Source organism: Aquarana catesbeiana, linkage group LG07 (genome assembly GCF_042186555.1).
Source record: "Aquarana catesbeiana isolate 2022-GZ linkage group LG07, ASM4218655v1, whole genome shotgun sequence".
Lineage (NCBI taxonomy): Eukaryota > Metazoa > Chordata > Amphibia > Anura > Ranidae > Aquarana > Aquarana catesbeiana.
Genome location: NC_133330.1, coordinates 277,995,981 through 278,021,725, shown reverse-complemented (window position 1 = coordinate 278,021,725; position 25,745 = coordinate 277,995,981). Strand labels below are relative to the sequence as shown.

The 25,745-nt window shown below is 42.6% G+C and overlaps 1 protein-coding gene across 1 annotated transcript in view; it reads right to left on the bottom strand.

Annotated features, from left to right (window-relative positions):
- Positions 1–25,745, bottom strand: part of LOC141103612 (histo-blood group ABO system transferase 2-like) — a 107,243-nt gene that overhangs the window by 61,856 nt on the left and 19,642 nt on the right. The window contains exon 2 of the mRNA XM_073593404.1: positions 2,698–2,865. Coding sequence (XP_073449505.1) covers positions 2,698–2,865 — 168 coding nt within the window. The remainder of the gene's footprint in view (positions 1–2,697; positions 2,866–25,745) is intronic.

Genomic DNA, 25,745 nt, shown 5'->3' with positions numbered 1-25,745 from the left:
CCGAGCGGAGCTATCCGAAGTACACTTGGCTAGGTTCGGGCGGCGCTCAAGTGAAGACGAAAGTGGCCGAGAAGAGCCGAGGATCGGCACTGTGTATTTCGGCGCCGGTGGCGCCATTTTCAAATCGCGGTCGGCGATTTTGAAAATCTGGCAGCTCCGGATCGCAGGGGATCGGCGTATAACACGCACCCACGATTTCCCCTGATTTTAAGGGGAAAAAAGTGCGTGTTATACGCCGATAAATACGGTAACTAAAATCATGTCAAGTTCTCTGGAGAATGCTTTCATTTTTCTTCCTTTTCAGAAGGCCACAATCTATGTTCTGTCATCTACTTCTGAAGAGCCTTTTGTGTTCCAAAGAATCTTCTTCTTGTTCCACCTTGTCCTTTCTCAGACTGCCATGGATGGGCGGATTTTACCTCATTATCACCACCTCCTGAGCAAAACCCAATAGAACCAGAAAGCCTGCAGAGTCTGCATTCCTTTAGACAAGAACGGGCCTCAGAGCATAAAGAATGAAAGTGTATCCAAACCCCAAAACTTTTTTTTGTTTAGTAAAGGGTTAGAGCCCTTGTCAGGCTTTGAATGTTGTCTGTGTCCTATCTGGGGAGATTCACCTTCACTACTGGGGTCTGGTGACCAGAGGGCATTTCCCTCACTTTGGAGGGATTTCTGCTTACTTCCTCTTGTTCCTGCAGGCAGTGGCGTGGCATGGGTTATGTTGGGTTGAGTTGGGTTGGGTTGTAAGCTCCCAGGGCAAGACAAGTGATTTGCGCCCCCTAACTTGTGGGTTTTTAGATACCCCCACCCTGATCCCTATGGTTATTGTGAGATGGGGAAAGGAATGGTTCTTATTAGAGCTGCACGATTCTGGCTAAAATGAGAAACACAATTTTTTTGCTTGGAGGATAGATCACGATTCTATCATGATTCTCGGGGCGTAACATCATCTTTCAGATTAAAACAAAAAAAAAATTGGGCTAACTTTATTGTTTCTTTTTTTTTTTTTATTCATTGAAGTGTATTTTTTCCAAAAAAATTGCATTTGAAAGACCACTGTGCAAATACAGTGTGACATAAAATATTGCAGCAATTGATATTTTATTCCCTAGGGTCTCTGCTAAAATATATATAATGTTCGGGGGTTCCAAGTAATTTTCTAGCAAAAAATATTGATTTTAACTTAGGAAACAAGTGTCAGGAAAAAGATTTAGACTTTAAGTGGTTAATCTTCCTGCATTTACACGTTGTTTAAAAACTTGGCAGACTGCCTGTACTTTTTTTCACACAGAAGTTTCTCCCTTTGATCTAAGAAAGAGTTAGTTACAATGTTTCATGCTAAACTTGGCAGACTGCCTGCATGTTTTCTTTTGACAGCTGAGTGAGCAGAGAAGTCTCTCCACTTGTTATATGAAAGAATCGGCAAACTCTGCAATATAGATCATCAGAGGGGTCGAATCGATATCACGATTTTTAACGATTAATTGTGCAGCTCTCGTTCTTATACTAAAATCTGTGTATGTCTGGAAGGACATACAATTTTGTGGGGGAGAGTGTAAGGGATGTCAAAACCAAGTACCCCATAAAAAAAGGATTATAGTTTTGTCATGGAGAAACTAAAACTCATGGCATTTCTATAAAATCACTAGTAGATGGCAGCATAGAGTGAAAAGCCTGAATGACATTAAGCACATTCTAATGGGACCTTTACTAATAAGAAGGGGAACCAAAAGACTGACCTTTGTTTCTGGTGGTAACACAATAGTAGTTTCTACCCAGTCTATCAGTCTGAAGGTCATGTGTTTGTGTCATTGCAGGCAAGAGGGAACATATTTAAGGCTATAAACAGGGTGCAAGTGATTTAATTTACCTCCATGTGATCAGTAAAGGCTGCTGTGTGATTAACATATCAACATATGTACAACTGGTTATTATTTTCTATGAGGACATTATTCCGGTATATGTGAATGTTATTATTATAGATAACACAATAGCAGTTGCTATCCAGTCTATCAGTCTGAAGGTCATGTTTTTGTGTCATTGCAGAAACTTTTCAATAAAAACAACTCTGGTTTCACCCGGCCCGCTCCCTTCGCACATTGGAATTATTGCCCATACTTTCAGCATATGTGCAACAAATGAACTACAGACTTGCTGATCAGCGCACCTGCAGTTCATTTAAACGACATGTCCATCTGCCACTGTGGAAGACTGTACACGTAGTTCATTCATTCACAGGAATCTATGAATGATGACGTGGCTGTGTGGATGGGTGAAGGGAGAAAAACCCCTGCCCGCTGTCACAGGGAGCAGAGGATCTGAGGGAGAGGGGGCAGGAGCTGGAACATGTTGCATGTTCCACCCTAAATATGGGTGGAACGTGTAACAAGTTCCAAAGGTGAACTTATTCTTTAATTTCAAATGAAGTCTATAGTAATCAAATCTTCTAATTTTAATCTGCAAACTCTCATAATTTATCATCAATTCTCATAATATATCATCAAAACCTTGAGTCAAGCCCTCTTCCAGTTCCACCGTGAGGCATACAGTGTTCATAGTATAGGGAAGTAGGACAGCTTGGCATTTTCTAATGGACATTGACTACTGCTGTTATTTTCAAGCTTCTGTATGTTTATGGTGAGCTTATTCTAGCTATGATTACGTATTTGCATCAAGCATAAATATTTTATATCCTACCTTCCATTTTGATCATTCACAAGTAGTTTCCTCTCACAATGCGCCAATTCTGTGGACTTGTCATCTACTTTCTGTGAGCAGATGTCCATTTTCTGTGAGCAGTCATCCACTTTCTGTAACCAGCCAATCTTTTGTTTGAATTGAGACACTCTCTCTGGGTTGTATAAACTGCAAGGTAACAGAAAATAAGCTTAAAAAAAACTTATGCAGTATTGTACTATATTAAAACATTAGCTAACAAAAATATAAATATAAATATAGTACAAATAAATACAAATATATATACATATAAAGATAATAAAAATGACTTAGAACTTGGATGTGAAAACAAACCTATAATTACCAGTAGGACCGCACAACAACTTGGTGCAAGAGTTGCTACCAAAAACATGTGGAAGAATGGCACACAGAGCACCAGCTAAAGTGGCAAAAATATTATTTGGTTAAAGTGATACTAGTGGTTCATTTTTCTTCTTTTTAGATAACAAACATGTCATACTTACCATCTCTGTGCAATGGTTTTGCACAAAGCAGCCCAAATCCTTCTCTTCTCGGGTCCCGTGCTGGGGCTCCTGGCCACTAACTCCTGACACCTGCTGAGTGCCCCCAGAGCAAGCCGCTTGCTCTGGGGGCACTCGTGCATGCTCACTTATGAGCTGCTTCTCTAGGTCTATGAGACACACAGATCACAGCTCAGCCCCACCCCCTCCTCACTGGCTGTGGCTGAACGCAGCGGGAACCACTGGCTCCCGCTGCTGTGTCTCAGCCAATGAGGAGGCAGAGAGCTGCTGATCTTGTGCACATCTTTGGATCAAGATTGGGCTCAGGTAAATATTAAGGGGGCTGAGGGGGGAGCTGCACACTGACAGTTTTTTACCTTAATGCATGTAATGCATTAAGGTAAAAAAAACCTTCAGCCTTTAGAACCACTTTAAGTTGTGGATAGGCAAACAACAACTGGAGTACAGCGCCATAGGACTTTATTTAACAGCTTTACGAAATATAATACCCAGAGCACAATCTCAAAAGAACACAGTTGTGGGAGTTCCAACAATGCTAGCGGCACATTGCCAAGGCTCCAGCAGTCAACAGGTTGTCACTTTGGCAGGCTTACGTTACCGGAACAGTAATTGAGTAGAGGGGTGGCTGTAGGCAAAGCGGTGGTGTATCTGACAATAGAAAACTGATGTGGTACAGCACAGGAGTCCTGGGATTAACAGCACTGGCAGTGGTGTCCCAATTCTGTCCCTCCTCTTCAGGAACCTCTCCCTAGGCTAAATATGCTGTCCCTATCCAGCGTTGATTCTGTCCCTACTCTATACACTTTCCAACTGCACGCCATCTGCAGCAGGAAACTGCTATTTATTAGTATTGCTCTCATTAAGGATGGCCGCTGTGGTCAACTGGAGTGGCAGCGTCCAGTCGGACCAATGCATTCCTGGTGACATCTACAGAGGTTTTTGTGTAACTTCTCCATTCACTTCTAGAGGATTCTGCCCCTAATGCCGCGTACACAGGAGCGGACTTTCCGGCATACTTGGTCCGGCGTACCAGAGTCCGCTGGACAATCCGACCGTGTGTAGGCTTCAGCAGACTTTTTTTCCCCAAAAGTCCTCCGGACCTAGATTTGAAACATGTTTTAAATCTTTCCGTCAGACTCAGTCAGGGCTGGACTGGGATAAAAATTTGGCCCTGGACTTCATCCAGACCGGCCCACTTTATTTGTGCAAACAAGCACAAAAACAGTATATAAACTATACGCAATTGTGCAAAAAAACATAAGTAGCATAACATAAGGAGTCCTCACTAACCTCTTTTACTATTTCACTTATTCTCCTCTGTATTTTTCTCATCTTTCTCACATCACTGTGTGAAGTTGAGGGTGAACCAAGAAAGCCATTACTTTGACAGGCTGTCACTGAAACCAGCCCACTGAGCCATCGGCCCACCGGGAAACTCCCTGTAGTCCCAATGGCCAGTACAGGCCTGGACTCAGTTCATGACGGAAAGTCCGTTCGTCTGTATGCTGGTCTGACGGAAAGCCCGCTCGTCTGTATGCTGGTCCGATGGACCAGATACGACGCAAGGGCAGGGTATTGCATCTCGCTCTCGCTGCAATAGGAAAAACAAATTTTCCTATTGCGGTGAGCGCGGGGCATACCAGGCCCTTAGGTCTGGTATGGATTATAAAGGGAAGCCCCTACGCCGAAAAAACGGCGTGGGGTCCCCCCTAAAATCCATACCAGACCCCGATCCGAGCACGCAGCCCGGCCGGTCAGGAAAGGGGGTGGAGAGCGAGCGCCCCCCCTCCTGAACCATACCAGGTCGCATGCCCTCAACATGGGGGTGGGTGCTTTGGGGGAGGGGGCGCCCTGCGGGCCCCCCACCCCAAAGCACTTTATCCCCATGTTAATGAGGACAAGGGCCTCTTCCCGACATCCCTGGCCGTTGGTTGTTGGGGTCTGTGGGCGGGGGGCTTATCGGAATCCGGAAGCCCCCTATAATAAGAGGGCCCCCAGATCCCAGCCCCCCACCCTATGTGAATGAGTATGGGGTACATGGTACCCCTACCTATTTACCTAGGAAAAAGTGTCAATAATAAAACACACTACACAGGTTTTTAAAATAATTTGTTAAACAGCTCTGGGGGGGTCTTCCTCCGGCTTCGGGGGTCTTCCTCCAGCTTCGGGGGTCTTCTTCCGGCTACGGGGGTCCCTCCGGTTCCTCTTCTCCCGGTGTCCGGTTGGTTCTTCTCCGCTCTCTCTGGCCTCTTCTCCCGGTGTTCCAGTTCTTCTGCCGGCTCCTCCGCTGTCTTCATGCCGCTCTTTTGCCAGCGGAGGTCCGGACTTCTGGGCTTCTTGTCTTCTTCCCTCTTCTCTTCTCCAGATGTTGACACGACGCTTTCTCCGGCTGGATTGCTCTCTAAACGCTCCGATGTGACTTATATAGGCGGAAACCCCGCCCCCTTATGCCGTCACAGTCCCTGAGCATGCTGGGACTGTGATGTTTTAGGGGGCGTGGTCACCGGGTGATGTTGACCTTGAAAAAGTCACGTGTCTGGTGACGCAACGCGTCGGGAGGAGGAGCCTGTGACGTTCTCAGCAGTGCCAGCGGTGTCTGTGTGTGTGCACTGGAGGTGGATGAGGAGTTTTTCAGCTCGTAGCTGAATGCAGCTGACCATACATTTTCAATGCGATCTTTTTGAAGCTGGGATATGTGAGTGAAATTATTTTGCAATACATCATATCACCGTGGTTTAAAGTCCTGCGCAATGGTCTTGTTTCTTGTTTCTATTTTCCATATCATGGATGGCCTGTGAGAGCGGGGTTTATCACCATTTAGTACCGGCAGGGGAACGGTATCACTGAACTCGCTGTCATTCACCCAAACTTGGTTTTAAAGTACCGGTCTTGCTAAGAAGATTCCTACTTGGATTATTAGCAGTGGACTATATATATATATATATATATATATATATATATATATATATATATATATATACCTATTTATTCACTATATTTATTTATAGAAGGTTTATTTAATTACACACATCCACTTGTACCTAAATATTTAAATATTTAAACATATATTGTTTTATATGGGATTTTTATTTTTGCACCCAGTGTGATATTAATTGGTTAATAACAGTGCAATTATTTATTTTATTTATTCACGCATTTGTGTAGTTCACATATTAATTGCAGCTTTATTATTTGGGCATCTTTTAATATATTCTCACATAATTTATTCCACTTCAGCGCTTTAGTAAAATTTACCACATAAATATAGAATGCTATACAAATCATTTTCACCCTATGTACTCAGCTGCTGGACCGAATCACTACTAGTGTGACCAAACTTTTATTTATCCAAATATATATATACAATGCTCCAATTAATAATGCATATGTGCTAAAATAACCTTTTCAATTCATGCAAACATGCTGCATACACAAACTTAATATCATATATAAAAATAGATATCCAATAAAAATGTATATGTGTCTATATACACGGTATATAAAATGAAATGTACCATAAAAATTCATGTGTGTCCAATACAGGCACTATATATATATATATATATATATATATATATATATATATATATATAAACATGAGAGAGGATTGCTACACGAGAAAAATTTAAATGTAATTTTTTTCTTCACAAATACATTTTCTCGTGCAGCAATCCTCTCTCATGTTTCTACATTATGGTCCTTGGGAAGGACTAGATTGCTAGCACAGTCTAAGAGACCGTTTAGTGCACCTCACCCTTCTTTTGAAAATATATGTATATATACAAGGCTTTTTTTCTCAGGGAATAGGTACAGGAACTCCACCCTTCCGAGTTACCCTTCATCCCCCCCCCACCCATCTCTGAGCACCATTCCTTGGTTCCACCAACTACACACCTCCCAGTACAGCATCTGTCAGAGAATACAGAACCAAGTATTTTGTGCTGCTCAGTAATTTCTTTGAAATTTGTTAATGAAAATAAGAAAGCTAGTAAAACGGATCCCTTGCAATGAGCAACAATAGACTCCACCCCAGAAACAAAGGCCCCCTCCCCAGCAACAACAGATTCCCCACACAATAAATGACTTTCCCCCAGCAACAATGGATCCCCCACAACAAAGTACCACCCCAGCAACAATGGACCCTCCAGCAACAATAGACCTCTCCCTCAACAGTAGATCCCACCCAGCAACAACTGACCCCCCAGCAAGATAAGACCCCCCCCACCAGCAACAGTAGACTTACCCAGCAACAATAGACCCCCCACACAAAAACAGATCCCCACCAGTGACAATAGATACCCCAGCAGCCAGCAACAATAGACCTTTCAGCACCTCTTGCCAGTACATACATTCAATGCTGGAGGTGCATTCCCCTGCGTTCTCGCTGAAAAAAAGATATATATATATATATATATATATATATATATATATATATATATATATATATATATATAAAATGTTCTCCAAAAAGTTTTCAGGTTGGGTTCACACCATTGCGAATTAAATGCAGGATCCTCACATCCAATTTGCAATAGCAGGAGATATTGACCAGCTCTCTATGGAGGTGCGTTTTGGTCCGTTTCAAGTCTGAATTCAGCCAAAAAATAGGGGCTGAAATTGAACCTGAAACGGTGAACCAGCACGCACCGGATCCCTGCTGTGAGCCCCATGCGGCTCATATGTGAACCAAGCCTCATAGTTAGAATTTAAAAATAAAGTGCTCATTCAATGTGACCTCTCCTCCACTGTTCATCACCATGTGGCTATCCTCTACCTTCACTCCTCACGATGGTTTGACCCCTCTCAGCCCTGGGTCAACTTGTGCTCTTAAACAACAAGAGGTGTTTTAAAGGTATTAAAGGGACCGGCCTTGAGCCATTGGATGAGTGGTGGACACGGAGTGGAGGAATGGTGGAAATCCCTGTTCTTTTTTTGTGAGTGCAGAAGGGCAAACACATTCAGGAGTGCAACTCCAAAAGGGGATGAAAGGAGCATGGAGGACTGTATGTATCGTTGGTTTTAATTTAACACACTGGGTGGACATTTGAAGCTAGAAATAGAGTATTGCTCTATATGTTTTATATATGAACACTATATTTTAAGTGCATGTAAATTATGGATACAATACCTGGGCGTCTTGATTGTATACTGTATATTGATTGGGCATTTTTGTCACATTTTTATTTTTGTTTATTTCATTGTTATATATTTGCACTGGAATTGAGAGTGCATCACTGTACCAGATGAGGATCTTGGGATTCAGGAGGCTTGTTATTGACCAGATTACCAGGTGAATAAAGGAGGGAAAAAAAAAAAAAAACGAATGCAACCACCACATCTAATGACTGCAATATATTCCTATTTTTTTTTTGGGGGGGGGGGGTGTTAAGACTGATACTAAATTAAATTTCGTTCCTTTTAACAAAATGTGCAGTTCTATTAGTTTTAAGATGACAATTAAAAAATGCCCCCCCCAAGATCACTGTGAATAGGGGAGAATATGAACTTAAAGCGGAACTATACTCACATTGGCTGCAGCTATGCAAAATGCTTAAGCTAGTCGCCAACTGCTGACATCTTTGAGCAGCCAGCTTCCGGGTATCGAATGCCGGCTGCTTTCGTCGACTGGGGGGTGACATCATTTCCAGCATTAACGAATTTCTACAGAGAGCTGTACAGTGGTAGACAGGCAAGTAAATCATTTTAATGCAGAAGAAACGAAGCATGCCTCTTCGGCATTAAAAATTCTGCTTGTGGCCCATTTTAATTTATTACTTAACGTTCCACCTTAACAGCTGTCCCTCATGTTCCACCTTAACTGCCCCTCAAGAGTCATACCTCTGCCACTGATCCAGGCTTCTGAAAATTCAACTAGCTAATATAGTTGAAGGGGAGGTGAGGTGCATTACAAATAGGACACAGTGAGGATAATCCTTCCAGATCTCATATCCTGTCCCTGGAGAAAGGCAAAGCCTTTATTAATAGAACAACTACGAATTACTCATTAGGAAAACTGACAAACGTAGGAAGATTGCGGTTATGGACAGCCATAGTTACACTGAGGAATCTGCTTTCCAGTTACAGGATTCTACTGCTTCCTGCAAACCAGCTCATCCTCATGAGCTCATCAATCATCTTCATTTTAATAATATAGTTAAAGTGATTGTAAGGCTTAGTTTTGTGTTTTTTTTTAAATAACAAACATATCATACTTACCTCCACTGTGCATTTCGTTTTTCACAGAGTGGCCCCGATCCTCGACTTCTGGGGTCCCCCGGCGTCGCTGGTAGCTCCTCCCCACATCGTATAACCCCCTAGGAGAAGCGCTTTCCTGGGGGGTCACCTTGCGGGCGCGCTCTCAAATCCAGCATTTGCGTCCATAGATGCAGAATGCTGGACTTGGCCCCGTCCCCCCAGCACCCGCGTCATTGGATTTCCAATCAAGAGCCGAGACAATGGGCAGAGGGGAAGAGCGTGTCTCTGGTGGGGGAATACAGGACTCAGGTGAGTAAAACGGGGGGGCCCAGTCAGTGACAGAAGTTTTTTCACCTTAATGCATAGGATGCATTAAAGTGAAACAACATGAGGGTTTACAACCCCTTTAAAGTTCACCTTTTGAATGTTACATGTTCCACCTGTATTTAGGGTGGAATGTGTAACATAATGAAAGGAAAAACGGAACCGAGACTCCTCCAATTAGAACGGATCTAGAAGGATTAATTAAATAGACTAACAAATAGCTATACCCAATATAAAGATCCACTTTCACCGTCTGCCTGAGGCTAAAAATACAAAATTTGTTGTATGTATATTCACATGTACACACCCTTATATAAAGCCTCTAGGGGTGGTTGTCCTCTGAAATAAAGAGAAGCAGCATATACAAAATGAAAAGACCAAAAGAATTTCTTCATAGAGGATACACCGGTGAAATACTAGAATTCATTCAATAATCATCCACATAAACTTTATTAAACACAATAATATAGAAAATTATCAAAATACACACCAACCTTCAACACAAAATCTAAAATAGACTGTACGTCTAAATGAAAGACAGGTGGCCACCAAATCTGGATCACACATTCCGCAGCACTCTCACACACATCGACACATACACACACCAAACATAATGTCCGATCTGGGAATAAAATCCTAAAAACCCTGGTTTAGCAGAAAAAAAGGGGGGTATAAAGATGAAAAATGTCCAATAAGAACTTGGTTCACATAAAAATTATATATAAAGTGTCAATGATGCTATTTCCAGTAATAACAGCAAAATGCTGCTAGTATTCAAGGGCCTTTGAAACTGATAGATTATCCCTACTGGTCGACAGCAATAAGAAAAAATCTAAACAACCTAACAAGAAAAGTACCCCATTAGAATTATTACCAAATTTGGAGCACAATGGGAGCAGACAAGAAGAGTACTTAGCCGCCATTGGCATATATTAGCTGAGGCCCCCCTCCTTGGAGGTATCGTTGGAGATCGGCCCCTACTTACAGCAAGAAGAGCCATCAATCTGAGGGACTATTTAGTACATTCTGAGTATCGTAGACCTGAGAAACGGGACTGGCTAACTAGTCTCCCCCCAGTCAAGGGCATGTACCCCTGTGGCAGATGCCACATCTGTAAGTATTTGGAAAAAAACGATATGTTTGCTAGCTCTGATGGAAATAAACAAGTTAAAATCCATAATTTCATAAACTGCCTAACTACACGTGTCATTTATATGCTCACCTGTCCATGTGGATTGATCTATGTGGGAAAAACAAAAAGGCAGTTGAAAATCAGGGTTGGCGAACATATACAGAGCATCCTTAATAAAGATGATGATTGTCCATTACCTTTGCACTTTTTGAAAACACATGGGGGTGACCCCAGGGGTCTAAAATGCAAGGGCATATATAAACTTAATCTTCCATCTTGAAGAGGAGACTTTGATAAAATATTGCTTCAAAAGGAAAAAATTTGGATTTTTACTTTGAACAGCATGCATCCACGTGGCTTGAATAATGAGTGCAATTTATCTGTCTTTTTGGAGCAGTAAATGGGCTCCAATATCCTGTTTATACCCTGTGCAATTTTTAGCTTCTATATATCTGGCCCCCCTCCCGCTGCTTCCCCAAATAGATATGATTATTTGGTTGGCAAATGAAGGGAGAACTACATATATATGAGAAGGCTATAACTGTCTTTGGACATATAATCCTGGGACTGCTATAATTTAAAAAGCTATTGTTTTAAAAAAAATCTCTCTCTTTTGAGATGTATCCATTCTTCTCTCTTATGTAGATACTTTATAGCAGCTTGGCTGTTTATGTTATTGGTTGCCTAAGTGTAGCTATTTTATTTACCATACGTTTTTCAACTAAGGTTTACATTGGATCTCCTCTGGAGATAACTGCATGTATGAATGTGCATGTGTCCATACGGACCATACATGTATGTTTATATATCAAATATTGATCGTCCCTTTATGTGACTGTATGTTTGCGCTATGGGTGAATGATGCCTTGATTGGTTAGCAGATGGTTGGGAATGATCCTAATGGGAATCAATTACTCTTAATTTATCCTATTATTTAAACCAGGACCATGCACCACTGCGCATGCTCTGAAGAAGCTTGAGTCCAAGCGAAACATGTAAGCATTACCTTAATCACGGTATCCGTGTGAAGACAAGGTGAATTCCACCAACTGCTGTGATCCCCCCTCAGCCTACCCCGAGCGGCTATATGCATTTCATTTGCTGACAGCGACTTGGCACATGGAGTTGTCCCGGTCCCGGACTGGGAACATATATCTGCAAGCATTTAAGCCATAGGACGTTGACGCTTCAATCTTCTACACCCGACTAAGGACGGAAACAATTTTATGGGATACTTTGTCTTTGGCTGTTCCTGCAACTGGTACGGATGGAGATGATCAGAATGGAGACAAGACGGTGCAGGCTATGACAGCCCACACAGAGAAGGCATAAGACGGTGTGATGTATTTTTTCCATTCTTCTTATAAGTCATTATCAGCGATTCCCATCTTTTCATACTGCGCTTAAAGTATCTCTTACAGCACCTGTCTGTTGTCTCAAACTTCCTCTCCAAAGCACTCCTTAGTTGCCGAATCATGAACTGCTCTGAATAACATCCACTGCTTACCTGCAAACGGGGAAATCTCCACAAATGACAAATATCATGTGCACACTTCTATAGGAACTTTTTACTGAATACTAGCAGCATTTTGCTGTTATTACTGGAAATAGCATCATTGACACTTTATATATCATTTTTATGTGAACCAAGTTCTTACTGGACATTTTTCATCTTTATACCCCCCTTTTTTTCTGCTAAACCAGGGTTTTCAGGACTTTATTCCCAGATCAGACATTATGTTTGGTGTGTGTATGTGTCGATGTGTGTGAGAGTGCTGCGGAATGTGTGATCCAGATTTGGTGGCCACCTGTCTTTCATTTAGACGTACAGTCTATTTTAGATTATGTGTTGAAGGTTGGTGTGTATTTTCTATATTACTGTGTTTAATAAAGTTTATGTGGATAATTATTGAATTAATTCTAGTATTTCACCAGTGTATCCTCTATGAAGAAATTCTTTTGGTCTTTTCATTTTGTATATGCTGGAATGTGTAACATGTTCCAGCAGATTCAGCCTCTCACCCACTCCCTGCGACAGCGAACAGGGGATATTCTCCCCATGCCTGCTGTAACTATTTGAAAATCACGTGGCCGTGTAGGCAAAGTTTCCTATGAAGCCGTGAACTACAACTACCTCCAGTCATTGTAGTTTTAAATAGGCTACAATGTTGCTGACAAGCGGCCTTGTAGTTTATTCACAAGGCCTGCAGCTTGTAAATAGTCAGCCCATATGCAGATACCGGGTGAACGCTGCAGTGCTTGTCTGCAGGAAACTGGCATTGCATCCTGATCCACTGATTAAGGATGCAATATTTTCCAGGCTCATTAGGGGAAAAATAATCAATGAGCATTATTTTTCCTGAAAAAATTTGTGCATTTACATTTTTTTCCCAAAAGGTGAACTTATCCTTTAAAAGTGGTTGTAGAGGCTGAAGGTTTTTTACCTTAATGCATTCTCTGTGTTAAGGTAAGAAAACCTTTTAGATGCAGCTCCCCACCCCCCTAAATACTTACCTGAGCCGGATTTCGATCCATTGCTATACCTGATAGCAACATCGTTCTCTCTCCTCACTCAACATGGAGGCAGCAGTGGAAGCCATTGGTTCCTGCTGCTGTCAATCAAATTTTATGAGTGGGGGGTGGGGCCAAGCCGTGCTGTGTTTTTTAATGGACGCACATAGCCCAGTTCGGGAGAGCCGACCTGAACTCTGAACTTCACCTCACTTACTACCTATCTCTGAATTCTGCATCACTTATTACTGATCTCTGAACTCTGTGTCATCATCTACTGATCTCCGAACTCTGCATCATGTACTCCTAACCTCTGAATTCTGTGCCATCTACTATTGATCTCTGAATTCTGCGTCACTGACTCCTGACCCATGAACATTGTATCACTTACTTTTGAAATCTGCATCACTTATTGCTGACCTCTGAATTCTGTGTCACTCACTCCTGATCCGGAACTCTACATCACTTACTACTATTTTTTGGATTCTGCATCACTTACTCCTAAACGCTGAACTTTGCGTCACTTACTTCTGACCTTGGAACCAGTGTTAATTTCGTCGACTAAAATATTTTCATCAACTAAATTAACACGTTTTTAGTTGACTAAAACACGACTAAAACAATTCATATGGCTAAAATACGACTAAAACTAAAATGGAATTTTAGTCAAAAGACTGAGTAAAACGGAATCAAAATTTGATGTCAAAATTAACACTGCACAAATGAGGACGTGACGCGTGACGTACGCGTAGGGGGAGGGGCCTGATGGCGGCGTCGATGTGAGGGCTGGAGACGAGCTGCTCCGAAGGGGAGAGAGACGCTGGAGCGGGGTGAGAGCCGCGGCGTGCCCAGGAAAAATTCCCTTACTGGGATACATGACCTCCCTTGGAGCCGCATGACTTCCCATGCCCCGTAAACCACAAGCAGCAGCACAATACAGGTGTGGACCCTCTCTGCCGGCAGTAGTGGCCAGGTTAGAGTAGGGTTACCAGCAGTCCCGGATGGACAAGCAGCAAGGAGCCAGAGAGGGAGCGATCCCGGCGGGCTGATCAGCTCCGATGGTGGAGCGGAAGTAAGGACAGAGAGCGGACAGCAGCTACAAATGAGCCTGCTCTGTATGCCTTGCTGGCCGACCCTGTTCCCCCTACCCTCTTCTCCAGCATCAAGAGCCTTATACCCTTCTCGTAGCAGCGGAGCAAGGTAATAGAAGCTGTGCAGCACTGCCGATGGGTGACAGGAATTTGAAGACAAAAGGTATGAAAATCTCTCTTGTTGTAATTAATTAAGAAGAATTATAAGGAAGAATAATGTTGGCTGGAGCCTAAATTCTCTATTAAACCTCGGGTGAGCAGCAAACTATGGTCATACGAGTTCAGGACTTATGGGGGTTTTTGACTGCTGACAAATTTTCTGAACCTGGTGTCCCTCTCCTACCTTTTCTGCCCTCCCCTCTCCAATGGTGCGGTATGTGAGGTGGTTTGTGAGTTAAACAAGTGAGATCCCAGGATCTGGGTAGGAAAGGCGCAACCCACGAACGTACCAGTGTGGTTCCCACAGGTGGGACGAAACAAAGGAGAGTAAAGGAAAGGAAGAAGGGAAGGGAGGAAGGCAAGGAGGGGACTTTTTCTGGACTTTTCTGTCATAATAAATACACGCAGGGCGGACGCACCTGTGGGAGGGTGCGAGTAGCACTGCAGAGCAATGGGGCCGGAGTTGGTAGGAGGAGACCTGGAAATCACAAGTGTAAGATAAAAACTAATTTGTTGGTGTAAAGAGCCGGCAGTAAGCTGAAGTATGAGAGGTCGGTCTCAAAGAGCAACAGAGCCTAAGAATCCAAGGGAGAGCCTCAATTCCAGCTCTATACAAAAATACCTTAAAAAAGCAAGTCTAAAGAGCCCCGGAATGGACATGAAACAGTCAGGAACAAAAGACAAGAAGAAAGACCAGCAGAAACAAAAGGGGGACAGGGGGACAGGACCAAAGAGGATCTATGGGTCATCCGGGAGGGGGGGTGGGAGAGGGGTTGGGGGTATCAGTGTTTTTTTCTTTTTTTTTTTTTTCCTCCCCTCTCCACCAGGGGTTCTGGGGAGCCCATAGGATGCGACTCTGGACTTGAGTTATTTAAATGTATGGACTCAGGATTAAGGTGCTGCTGGGTGGGGGGCATGGTGAGGTTGTTGTGCCTGGTCAGGGTGCTGGTTTCCCGCCTTCCTTACCACCCTCCGCCCCAGTTAGGATGGAGGGGGCATCGGGAGCCCTCGTTGGAGCGACACCCCTAGGAAGGAAGTGCGCAGTATGGGATTTGGAGTATCCCCTACGTGCGAGCTTGGGGCTGGGTTGCAGCCGGGGGGTGGGGGAGGAGGGGGGGTGGAGGTGAAAGTAAGGGTGGGTGAGGTGGGGGGAGGGAGGAGGGGGGAGGAGAAGGGCGTTCCTGCAGGGTGGGTTTCAGGGGGGCAACTGGAAGGTGAGAAAGGGATAGTTTGAGAGTAATGCCTGATCTCAAGTTTTTATCATATAATGTAAAAGGATTAAACTCGCCTACAAAAAGACACAAAATACTAAAGGAACTTCAACACTATAGAGCTGATATAGTTTTCCATCAGGAGACCCACCTAGCTCTAGATTCTAGAATTAGGCTGTTCTACCCAGATCTGCCCCAATGGTTCTATGGTGATACGCCTATTAGGAGATCGAAGGGAGTAGCAATAGGGTTCTCGAAGGCCTCTAACTTTTCACTGGTAGATAGGGAGACGGACCCGGATGGCCGTTATATTTTCTTTAAGGGTAATATAGGGAATAAAGCATTTACTTTAGCGAACATTTATTGTCCTAATAAAAACCCAGCTGTATTTCTGGGACAGGTGCTGACGAAGCTGGTGAAGTTTAGGGAGGGGGAGGTAGTGTTGGCGGGGGACCTTAACTTTTGCCTCGAGCCTGATCTGCATAGTACGTCCCGGGCCCAGGGGATAAAGAAGGCTTTAATTAGCGCAATCGGGCGGCGGTTGTTTCGCTGCCAACTGATGGACGCATGGCGGCTGCAACATGCTAAGGATAGAGATTACACCTTCTTCTCCCCTGTGCATGGGACGTGTTCAAGATTAGATTGAATATTTGTGGACCATAGTCTCCTGGAATGGGTGGAGGAAACCAGAATAGAAATTTTATCTCTATCTGATCATTCGCCAGTCACGATGAGGGTGAGGTTCCCGGGTAGGGAAAGGTTGCCCTTCTCATGGAAGTTGAATGAATACCTGTTGAAGGAACCAAAAATATTGGAAAAGGTACAGGAAGAAGCTGATTTTTTCTTCAAATCAAATGATACAGGAGAGGTTTCCTCCTCCATTTTATGGGAAGCACATAAGGCGTATATCAGAGGGGTCCTTATTTCCTTAGGAGCAGGGTTACAAAAAAAAAGAGAAGGGAAGAAAGGGAAAGGTTGATCGAGGAAATTTTCTTACTGGAACAGTCCCATAAAAAGTCGAAGGGTCAGAACCAGGACGGCCTCCGCCAACTAGTCGCTAAAAGGGAGGAGTTGAGGGACGCTATGGAACAGGAGTCTAAGAGAGCTCTTAATAAGATAACAAAGTATAACTATCTCTGGGCGAATAGGTCGAGTAAACATCTGGCCAGAATAGTGAGAAAGAAAACGGATAGGAATTTTATCAAAAAAATACAAAACAAAAAAGGGGAGTTAACAGTGACTAGTAAAGGCATAGCAAATGAGTTCAAAAAGTTCTACGAGGCCCTATACTCTATCGGTCAACACAGAGTAGGCAATCCAACACATATGGGGAGGGCCGAGGAATTTTTGAGGGGGGCGGGAGTTGGGGAGCTTACCGAGGAAGAGAGATCTACCCTTGATAGACCTATAGGGGAGGAGGAAATCTTGGAGGCCCTGAAAACTTCCCCAAAGGGCAAGAGCCCAGGTCCAGATGGTTTTACTACTCTATACCTGGAAAGATTGAAACCCATCCTCGTTCCTAGGCTCTGCCATTTTTGGAATGAGTTGGGTGTCAACTGTGCAAAGGGGAGAGAAGCTTTAACAGCTTTGATCACCTTGATACTGAAAGAAGGGAAAAACGCTAGGCTCTGTTCGAGTTATAGACCCATTTTGCTGCTGAATGCAGACGTTATACTCTATGCGAAAGTGCTGGCAAGTAGACTGAAGGATAAAATGACCACCCTTGTACATGCCGACCAGGCCGGCTTTGTGCCTGGGAGACAGAGCAGGGATAATGGGGTCCTAGCAGCACTCCTGTTGGAATCTAGTAAACGGGTTGGGCCCCCAGTTCTATTCCTGTCAGTGGACGCGGAAAAAGCGTTTGACAGGGTAGACTGGGGGTTCATGATGAAAACTTTGGAAGTAATGGGGGTGGGCCCGAGGTATATTTCGTGGGTCAAGGCACTATACAACAACCCTACGGCTTCGGTCAGGGTTAATGGGGTTCTTTCAAAACCCTTTAATATGGAAAACGGCACTAGGCAGGGGTGCCTCCTATCCCCTCTCCTGTTCGTCCTGTCCCTCGAGCCTCTTTTAGCCACTATTCGTAATAACCCAGACTGTAGTGGGGTGAAGATAGGAGCAGAGGAACACAAACTCGCGGCATTTGCCGACGACGTAATGTTCTTTATTACTAATCCCAGAATCACTCTCCCAAATGTGTTACGGATCCTTAGAAGATACGGGGAAATCTCTAATTTTAAAATAAATTTGAAGAAGTCGGAGATCTTGAATATCAGTGTGGGAAAACAAGAGGAACCCCACCTAGCACAGGTGTTCCCCTTCCCTTGGAAAAAGGAAATTAAGTATTGGGGATAAAACTATCTAATACATTCAAAAAACTGTACTTAAAAAATTATATTCCGCTGCTGGATGAGATTAGGCAGGAAGCCAGAAGATTATCATTGAGGCCTCTCTCATGGCTTGGGCGTGTGAATGCGGCTAAAATTATATTGGCACCCAAAATACTGTATAAATTTCAGATGTTGCCTATTCCACTCCCTCAATATTACTTTAGAGCTCTACGGAGTGCGATAGCAAGATTTGTCTGGGGTGGCAAAAAGCCACATATCTCCTACGCAGTTTTGAGTAGGGGGAAAAAAAAGGTGGATTAGCTCTACCCGACTTCAATAAGTATTATTTATCAGCTATATTATCACGCGTTATTGAATGGTCAAAAAAGGATTCGGAGAAGAGATGGGTCAATATAGAACATTATTTGAGTAACACGGACTTAGGACATATTATTTGGAACCCCCCAAAATATAGAGCACTGGGCACTAACACTGCGGAATTGACACGTAACACTCTTAAATATTGGGATTTGATACACATTCAGAATAAGTGGACACATAACTCACCTTTGATTTATATGAAAGACAACATATTTTTTGAACCTGGGATGAGGGAGGTGGGAGGGAATTGGATAAAAGAGGATGCCATTCAACTAAAAAAATTTCAAAACAAGGGGAGATTACGCACGTTTGCAGAATTAAAGTCTGAATCAAGGTTGTGGGTTATGGATGTGTGGAGGTATCTCCAGCTTTCGCATTTCATTGAAAAATTACCGAAACCACTCAGAAGTGAGGAGGAGTATAGACCATTTGAGCAGCTCTGTGTGAGGGAGCAAGCAGGTGGTTCTATTGCACAAATTTATAGGATACTGGGGGAGGGGTCGGAACTGGAGATGCCTCCCTACATCAAAAAGTGGGAGCGGGAGTTAGGGTCACAATGTAGTAAAGCCACGTTGGAGAAGATACTGAAGTTGGTACATTATTCAGCACTCGACACCAAGAGAATTGAAATTCATTACAAATGTCTTGCAAGATGGTATGCCACCCCAGACAAGTTAAGCAAAATCGATAGCACTAAATCCGATACATGTTGGAGGGGGTGTGTTTGTCTAGGAACAATGGCCCACATGTGGTGGGAGTGTCCTATTATCAAAACATTCTGGGAAAAAATTATAATACTGATTAAGGAAATTACAGAGGAAGTCATTGTAGAGGACCCTTAGGTGTGCCTATTCCATGGTACGTCGAAGTCGGTGAAGGGATACCAATCTTCTATTGTCCCTATATTGCTGGATGCGGCCAAGAAGCAGATAGCAACGAAATGGCTCGATCCGGCCAGTCCAAACACTCGAGATTGGCTCCTCTGTATACAATGTCGAGAGTTTGGACAGTTGGGGAGTGGCACCTGATGAGGATGAGGAACGGATTGACAAATGGGCAGGTTGGCAAAAATTTAAAAAGACCTGGAGGTACCTGGAGGAGATTCTAAATGTGGTATGAAGGGCGGGAGAGCTAGCCAAGATTGGGTGTAACAGTGGTTTAGGCTATCTCCTATGTAAACTTCTGCAGGAACGGGGGGGGGGGGGGGTGTTGGGAAGAATGACAGTAATATGTTGTATTTCGGTAATGAAATTTGTAATTTTTACTGGAGGGGTTTGGTTTTGTATGGATGAAATATTAAATAAAGAATTAAAAAAAAAAAAAATTAACACTGCACTACCAGATAAGTGGTGGGGCGTGGCCTTTGACTGAACGCCTTGCTGACATCTCCCTGCAAAGCTGACGCTTAGGAACATCTTTGTAAGCATTGCACACCGCTCATTTTTTCCACTACAATGTGAGTACCCTTTTTATCTGACCTAATAAACAGTGGTTTTAAAAGGTTTCACACTATGGAATCCTTTCTTCTTATGTCTTTATGATACCATCCTGGTCCTGGTCTTGCCAAGTACTGCTGCACAGTGGCACATACTGTGACTACTCGTTACCCCTGCAGGGGATATACAGCTGATGAGTCTCTGCACAATCACAACGCGAGACACCAGCACTGGATTAACACCTGTTGTGTGCTTTGAGGAATCCCACAACGGACGCCTTTTTTCACTTATAGTGCACCGGGCACATACCCATATGACCTGTTTATTATCATAGAACCATTTGCATGGCACGTGTGTTTAGTACTTTTCAGAGTGACCTCTTTATAGGGCACTTGTCACTTTGTTATTTGCAACGTTTGTAGAGTAATATTTTAATATTTATTTATTTAGCACCAGACACTTTAGAATTTTTTGCATGTCATGTGTAATGTATTTATTGCAACTGTGTTTTGTAGTGTTTAGACATAGACCACTTCATGCTCTTAGCAGTGGTTAATACTGTTTTTTCCCTTTGATGGAATATAGCACTAGGCACCTTTGATGCGATTTATTGCACTCATTATGCTTCTTATGTTTAAGTCACTTTAACCCACAGGAGTGGTAATAACTGCCATACATATTTCACTTAAGGGAATACACACGTGACACTTTGGATAAAATTGTATAAATGCAGACATTTCTTTTACAACTTTGGGACAGCGCCACACTCACACACTTTTCTTTTTTCACAAACGCTCAAAAACGTCGCTCACCAGCGTTTAACGTTTTTGATCCATTGAAAAACAAAATTTTTCTTCAAAAAATAAAACAAAAAATGCTAACGCGGAAAAACGCTAAAAAATGCTAATAAAACACTAAAAAACAATATTGCAAAAACGTTGAAAAACTCACTGCAAAGCTACTGGCCTTTTTATAACATTATTTTAACATCCAGTGTGCATGAGGCTTTAAAGTGGATGTAAACCCAATTCATGAAATTTGAGTTGGACACATATAGCTGCAGTGTTTTGTTATCTCTCTTCAAAGCCCTAAGTCCCGTAGCTGTCTCCTGCTCCATTCTCCTGTTATCAGCATGATAACTTCTGACAAATTCTCCATCATATATGATAAAAGCAGCCTGAGTTTTGTGGATTTTGAGAATTCTATAAATAGATTAGCAGAGCCCTGAACTATTCGAAGGACAGAGCTGAAAGTTTCTACCTAGTTTCTGCCATATGTGCAATGGCATTACAGTCAATAGAGCTTATAGTTTTTTGGAGTTTTTCTATATTTTAAAGTTGCACTTCTGTTGGTCAAAAAGCAATATTTTTGTTTGTTTATGAAACTTTATTTTATTTACAAAATATATCACAATGGTTACATTTCTGTAGTGCATGTTCAAACCTTAATACCACAAATAATATGTTATTTGATTTTTACTCCAGGAGTATATAATGAGTTTGGCAATTCCAGAAAAATGCTTAAAGTGGTTTATCTTAATGCATTGTATTCATTAAGTTAAAAACCCTTCTGTGTGCAGCAGCCCCCCTAATACTTACCTGAGCCATCTCTCTATCCAGTAATGTTGCACGAGTGCCTTGACATCCGGGACTCTCCTTCCTGATTGGCCGAGACACAGCAGTCCATTGGCTAACTGACTTTGAAAGCAGCAGGAGCCAATCAGGAGAGAGAAAGGGGCGGGGCCAAACCACAGCTCCTTGTGTGAATGGACACATGGAGCTTTGTCTCGGGTGCCCCCATAGCAAGCTGCTTGCTGTGGGGGCACTCAGCAGGGGGGCGGGGCCAGGAGGCCGGGCGAGAGAAGAGGAGAATCTGGGCTGCTCTGTGCAAAACCAAATTTCACAGAGCAGGTAAGTATTACGTGTTTTTTTTTTCCTTTAAAAAATAATAAACGTGACTTTATTATCACTTTAATTTTTGCCATTCTTTGTTACTCTGAATATATCTCCATATGTTTTTTATATGTAGATTATGTATTTTTATACTAATACAAAAGAGCTTTTTTGCTTAGATCACTGCTATCCACAATACTGCAGTTTACAGGCATACCCCACTTTTAAGTAAACAATGGGGTTTATTTACTAAAGCTAGAAAGTGCAAAATCAGGCTCACTTCTGCATAGAAACCAATGAGCTTCCAGGTTTTATTACCAAAGCTTCATTAAACAAGCCGAGGTTAGAAGCTCATTGGTTTCTATGCAGAAGTGAGCCTGATTTTGCACTTTCCAGCTTTAGTAAATAAACCCCATTGTGTACTTAAAAGTGGGGTATGCCTGTATGTTAGAATTTCATTCAGCAGTTCCACATTTTCTTGTTGTGAATGTGAAGATCAGTTTTGTTGAAAGCAGGTTAGTTAGCCATTTTGTAAAATGCACCTATAGATGTTAAAAATACACTTTGTTCAAGATCTCATAACCTGACTGTTCTTGTGGGGCTGCCAAATAGTCTATAATAGTCAGGTCTCCTTTACATTTGTGGCAGCCCTTACTGCCCTTCTGAAAAGAGATCTCCGGTGGATAGCATTTCAGAGGGTCTATGACAGATGGCTGGGGGCAATATGTTGTAACCTTCAAAAGCCAGCACGATTACACTGCAACTGTGTGCATTGCAAAGTACTGCCTGCTGAATACGAAAGGGGTATTCATTTTGCTGTGGCTTGTGTACAACACCCTACTATGTTGGGTTTAGGGGAGCTGTCAGAGGGTGAAAAAACAGTGGCTCAACCACCTATATTTACTGCCTTCCCCAGGCCATAAGGGTGAATGAGTGAATGAGTAAGATCATTGCAAATGAGAGGCTGTAACAAGGATGCCATGCTGTAGACTTAAAGTATAACTAAAAAGCAAAAGTTTTTATCTGTTTTAGCTTTGGATCGAGTGGAGAAGGATCAGAACCCCTGCTGTCTGTGCCCCTAATTAGGGCGATTCACCCTATAAGTCCTGTGAATTATTATCATTGATAGTAAAAGTAAAAGAAAATTCAAAATTTTGAGTTGTCCCCAGAAAAGTAACGGATGGGAAATCTTCCAATGGGAACACCAGTTCTGGTGGCCTGGGGGGTCCCCAAGGAATTCCCTTTATTTGCAGGGGATTTTCTCTCACTTCCTGTTTGGCTATGGGACAGGAAATGAAGAGATATCTCCACAATGGGACACAGATGGCGAAAAAAAATCTGGCAGGGGTTATAACCCTCCCATGCTGGAAAAAAAAAAAGGTTTTGTCTATAGTTCTAATTTACCCTTGAGTTTCCAATATTTACACACCCTCTTTGTTTTTGAGAAAGGAAAAAAAAAACATAAGCAAATTAGATCAAAATCAGAAAGGACCTAGTGATGGGACATCAGGGAATTTATTAGATTTTATTTTGGCAGGGAGGTTTACTTCAGAGCTTAGAAAGCTGGAAGGCTGCAGTGTCACTGCTATGAGGGGGAGCAGGACAAGCTGATAGGACGACTTGAGTGACTTGAACATTAAGAATTTCTCCAAAGTGTTTAAAGCAACAGAGGTCAGTGTTTTAACATGCATATTGGCATATATATGAAGAAAAATTACTAATTTGCAAAATTTTATAACAGAAAAGAAGAAAAATGCATTTTTTTACAGAATTTTCAGTCTTTTTTCTTTTATAGCGCAAAAAATAAAGAACCCAGCAGTGATTAAATACCACCAAAAGAAAGCTCTATTTGTGTGGAAAAAAAGGACAAAAATTTCATATGGGTACAGTGTTGCATGACTGAGTAATTGTCATTCAAATTGTGAGCGCACCGAAAGCTGAAAATTGGCCTGGTTATTAAGGGGGTTTAAGTGCCCAGTGGTCAAGTGGTTAAATGAAATGCAATCAATCAGTGATCAACCTTCTCACTAAATACACAATATACAATCAGATTGCATAGTGTATGGCCATCTTTATACAAGTACATAGGAGGGAGTGGACAAAAACACTCAGCTGTCAAGCCCCGTTCACTCTGCATAGCCGGAACGCGCATTCCTACATGCTTTTTTTGGGGTTTTTTTAGCGAGGGGTGGGGGCGTTTTGGAGCATTTTCACTTATCACACATAGGGCAGCCCATCCACCTGAATGGGCCACCCTACATCCAGCAATCACCCCAAAGAAGCTTCAAAACTTTTTTTTAGGGCGGAGCTTGGTGCCGCGCATTTCTGAAATGCAAGGAAATGCACAGATGTGAATGGAGCCCTATTGTTCTTGTGTTTATCGCACCAATGTCACTTTCAGGCCCCATCCACATCTAGCATAGTGGGAGTGAACATTTTGTGGATCGTTTTTCCTGTGACACGCATAGCTCAGCCTGCTGATTTCAACTGGCTGTGCTATATGTGGCTCATGGGGCATTTTGGCGTTTTGTGGGTTGCATTTTTTTTGCTGTGCGTTTTGCAGCATTTGCCCCTCGTTATTTCACATGGCAAAATGTGTGTTTGCTTCTGTGTTTGGTGCGCCGTTAACAATTAAGGGCACTGAAAGGGCAACTAGTAATTTTAGGTGTATAAAGATGGCCATATAATATACAATCTGATTGTACAATCTCCTTTAGATCTACCATCAATTATGCAGTGCAAGGGCCTGCCTGATTGGATATAGAGTGATTGACTAGATAGGTGTTTCCTCCTATTATATAAACTTGGTAAATCTAAAGGAGCTTGTACAATTAGATTGTATAGTATATGGCCACCCTTATACACCTAAAATTACTAGTTGCTTTTTCAGTGCCATTAATGGGTAACGGCACACCAAACACAGAAGCAAACACACATTTTGCAATGTAAAAAAAAAACGAGTGGCAAATGCTGCAAAACGCACAGTAAAAAACACGCAACCCACAAAACAGCAAAATGTCCCATAAGCCACATATAGCACTTCTACTGCATCAACTGCACAATATTATTTGTGAACTAGTCACATTTTAGAAATTCTAGTTATGATGAATTAGGGCTGTACTTCCTCTATTTCCCTTTTACAGCTGAACAGGAAACATGGTTTGATAGGAATAACCGCGAGTTTTGTTTTTTTAGCCTTATCTGCTCCACTTTTTACTGACCACATTACCATGCGCCCTAATGCCCCGTACACACGGTTGGATTTTCCGACGGAAAATGTTCGATGGGAGCTTGTTGTCGGAAATTCCGAACATGTGTAGGCTCCATCGGACATTTTCCATCGGAATTTCCGTCACAAAAAATTTGAGATCTGTATCTCAAATTTTCCGACAACAAAATCCGTTGTCGTAAATTTCTGATCGTGTGTACACAATTCCGACGCACAAAGTTCCACGCATGCTCGGAATCAAGCAGAAGACCTGCACTGGCTATTGAACTTCATTTTTCTTGGCTCATCGTACGTATTGTACGTCACCGCTTTCTTGACGTTTGAAATTTCCAACAAGATTTGTGTGACCGTGTGTATACAAGACAAGTTTGAGCCAATATCCGTCGGAAAAAATCCATGGATTTTGTTGTCGGAATGTCCGATCGTGTGTACGGGACATAAGAGTATGCAAAACTTAAAGGTACTCCAATCTAAAATTTAAGTAACATAAGGCAGGCCATAGACGGAGCAAATTTCTTTCCTGCAACCACAATCAGTGCTGACAAGGGAATCCTTCCCACCGAGCCATTGTGTTCTCTCGGCTATAACAGCTTCTAGCACTTTTAGCACCCTTTAGTGTGCAACTAGTGTAGG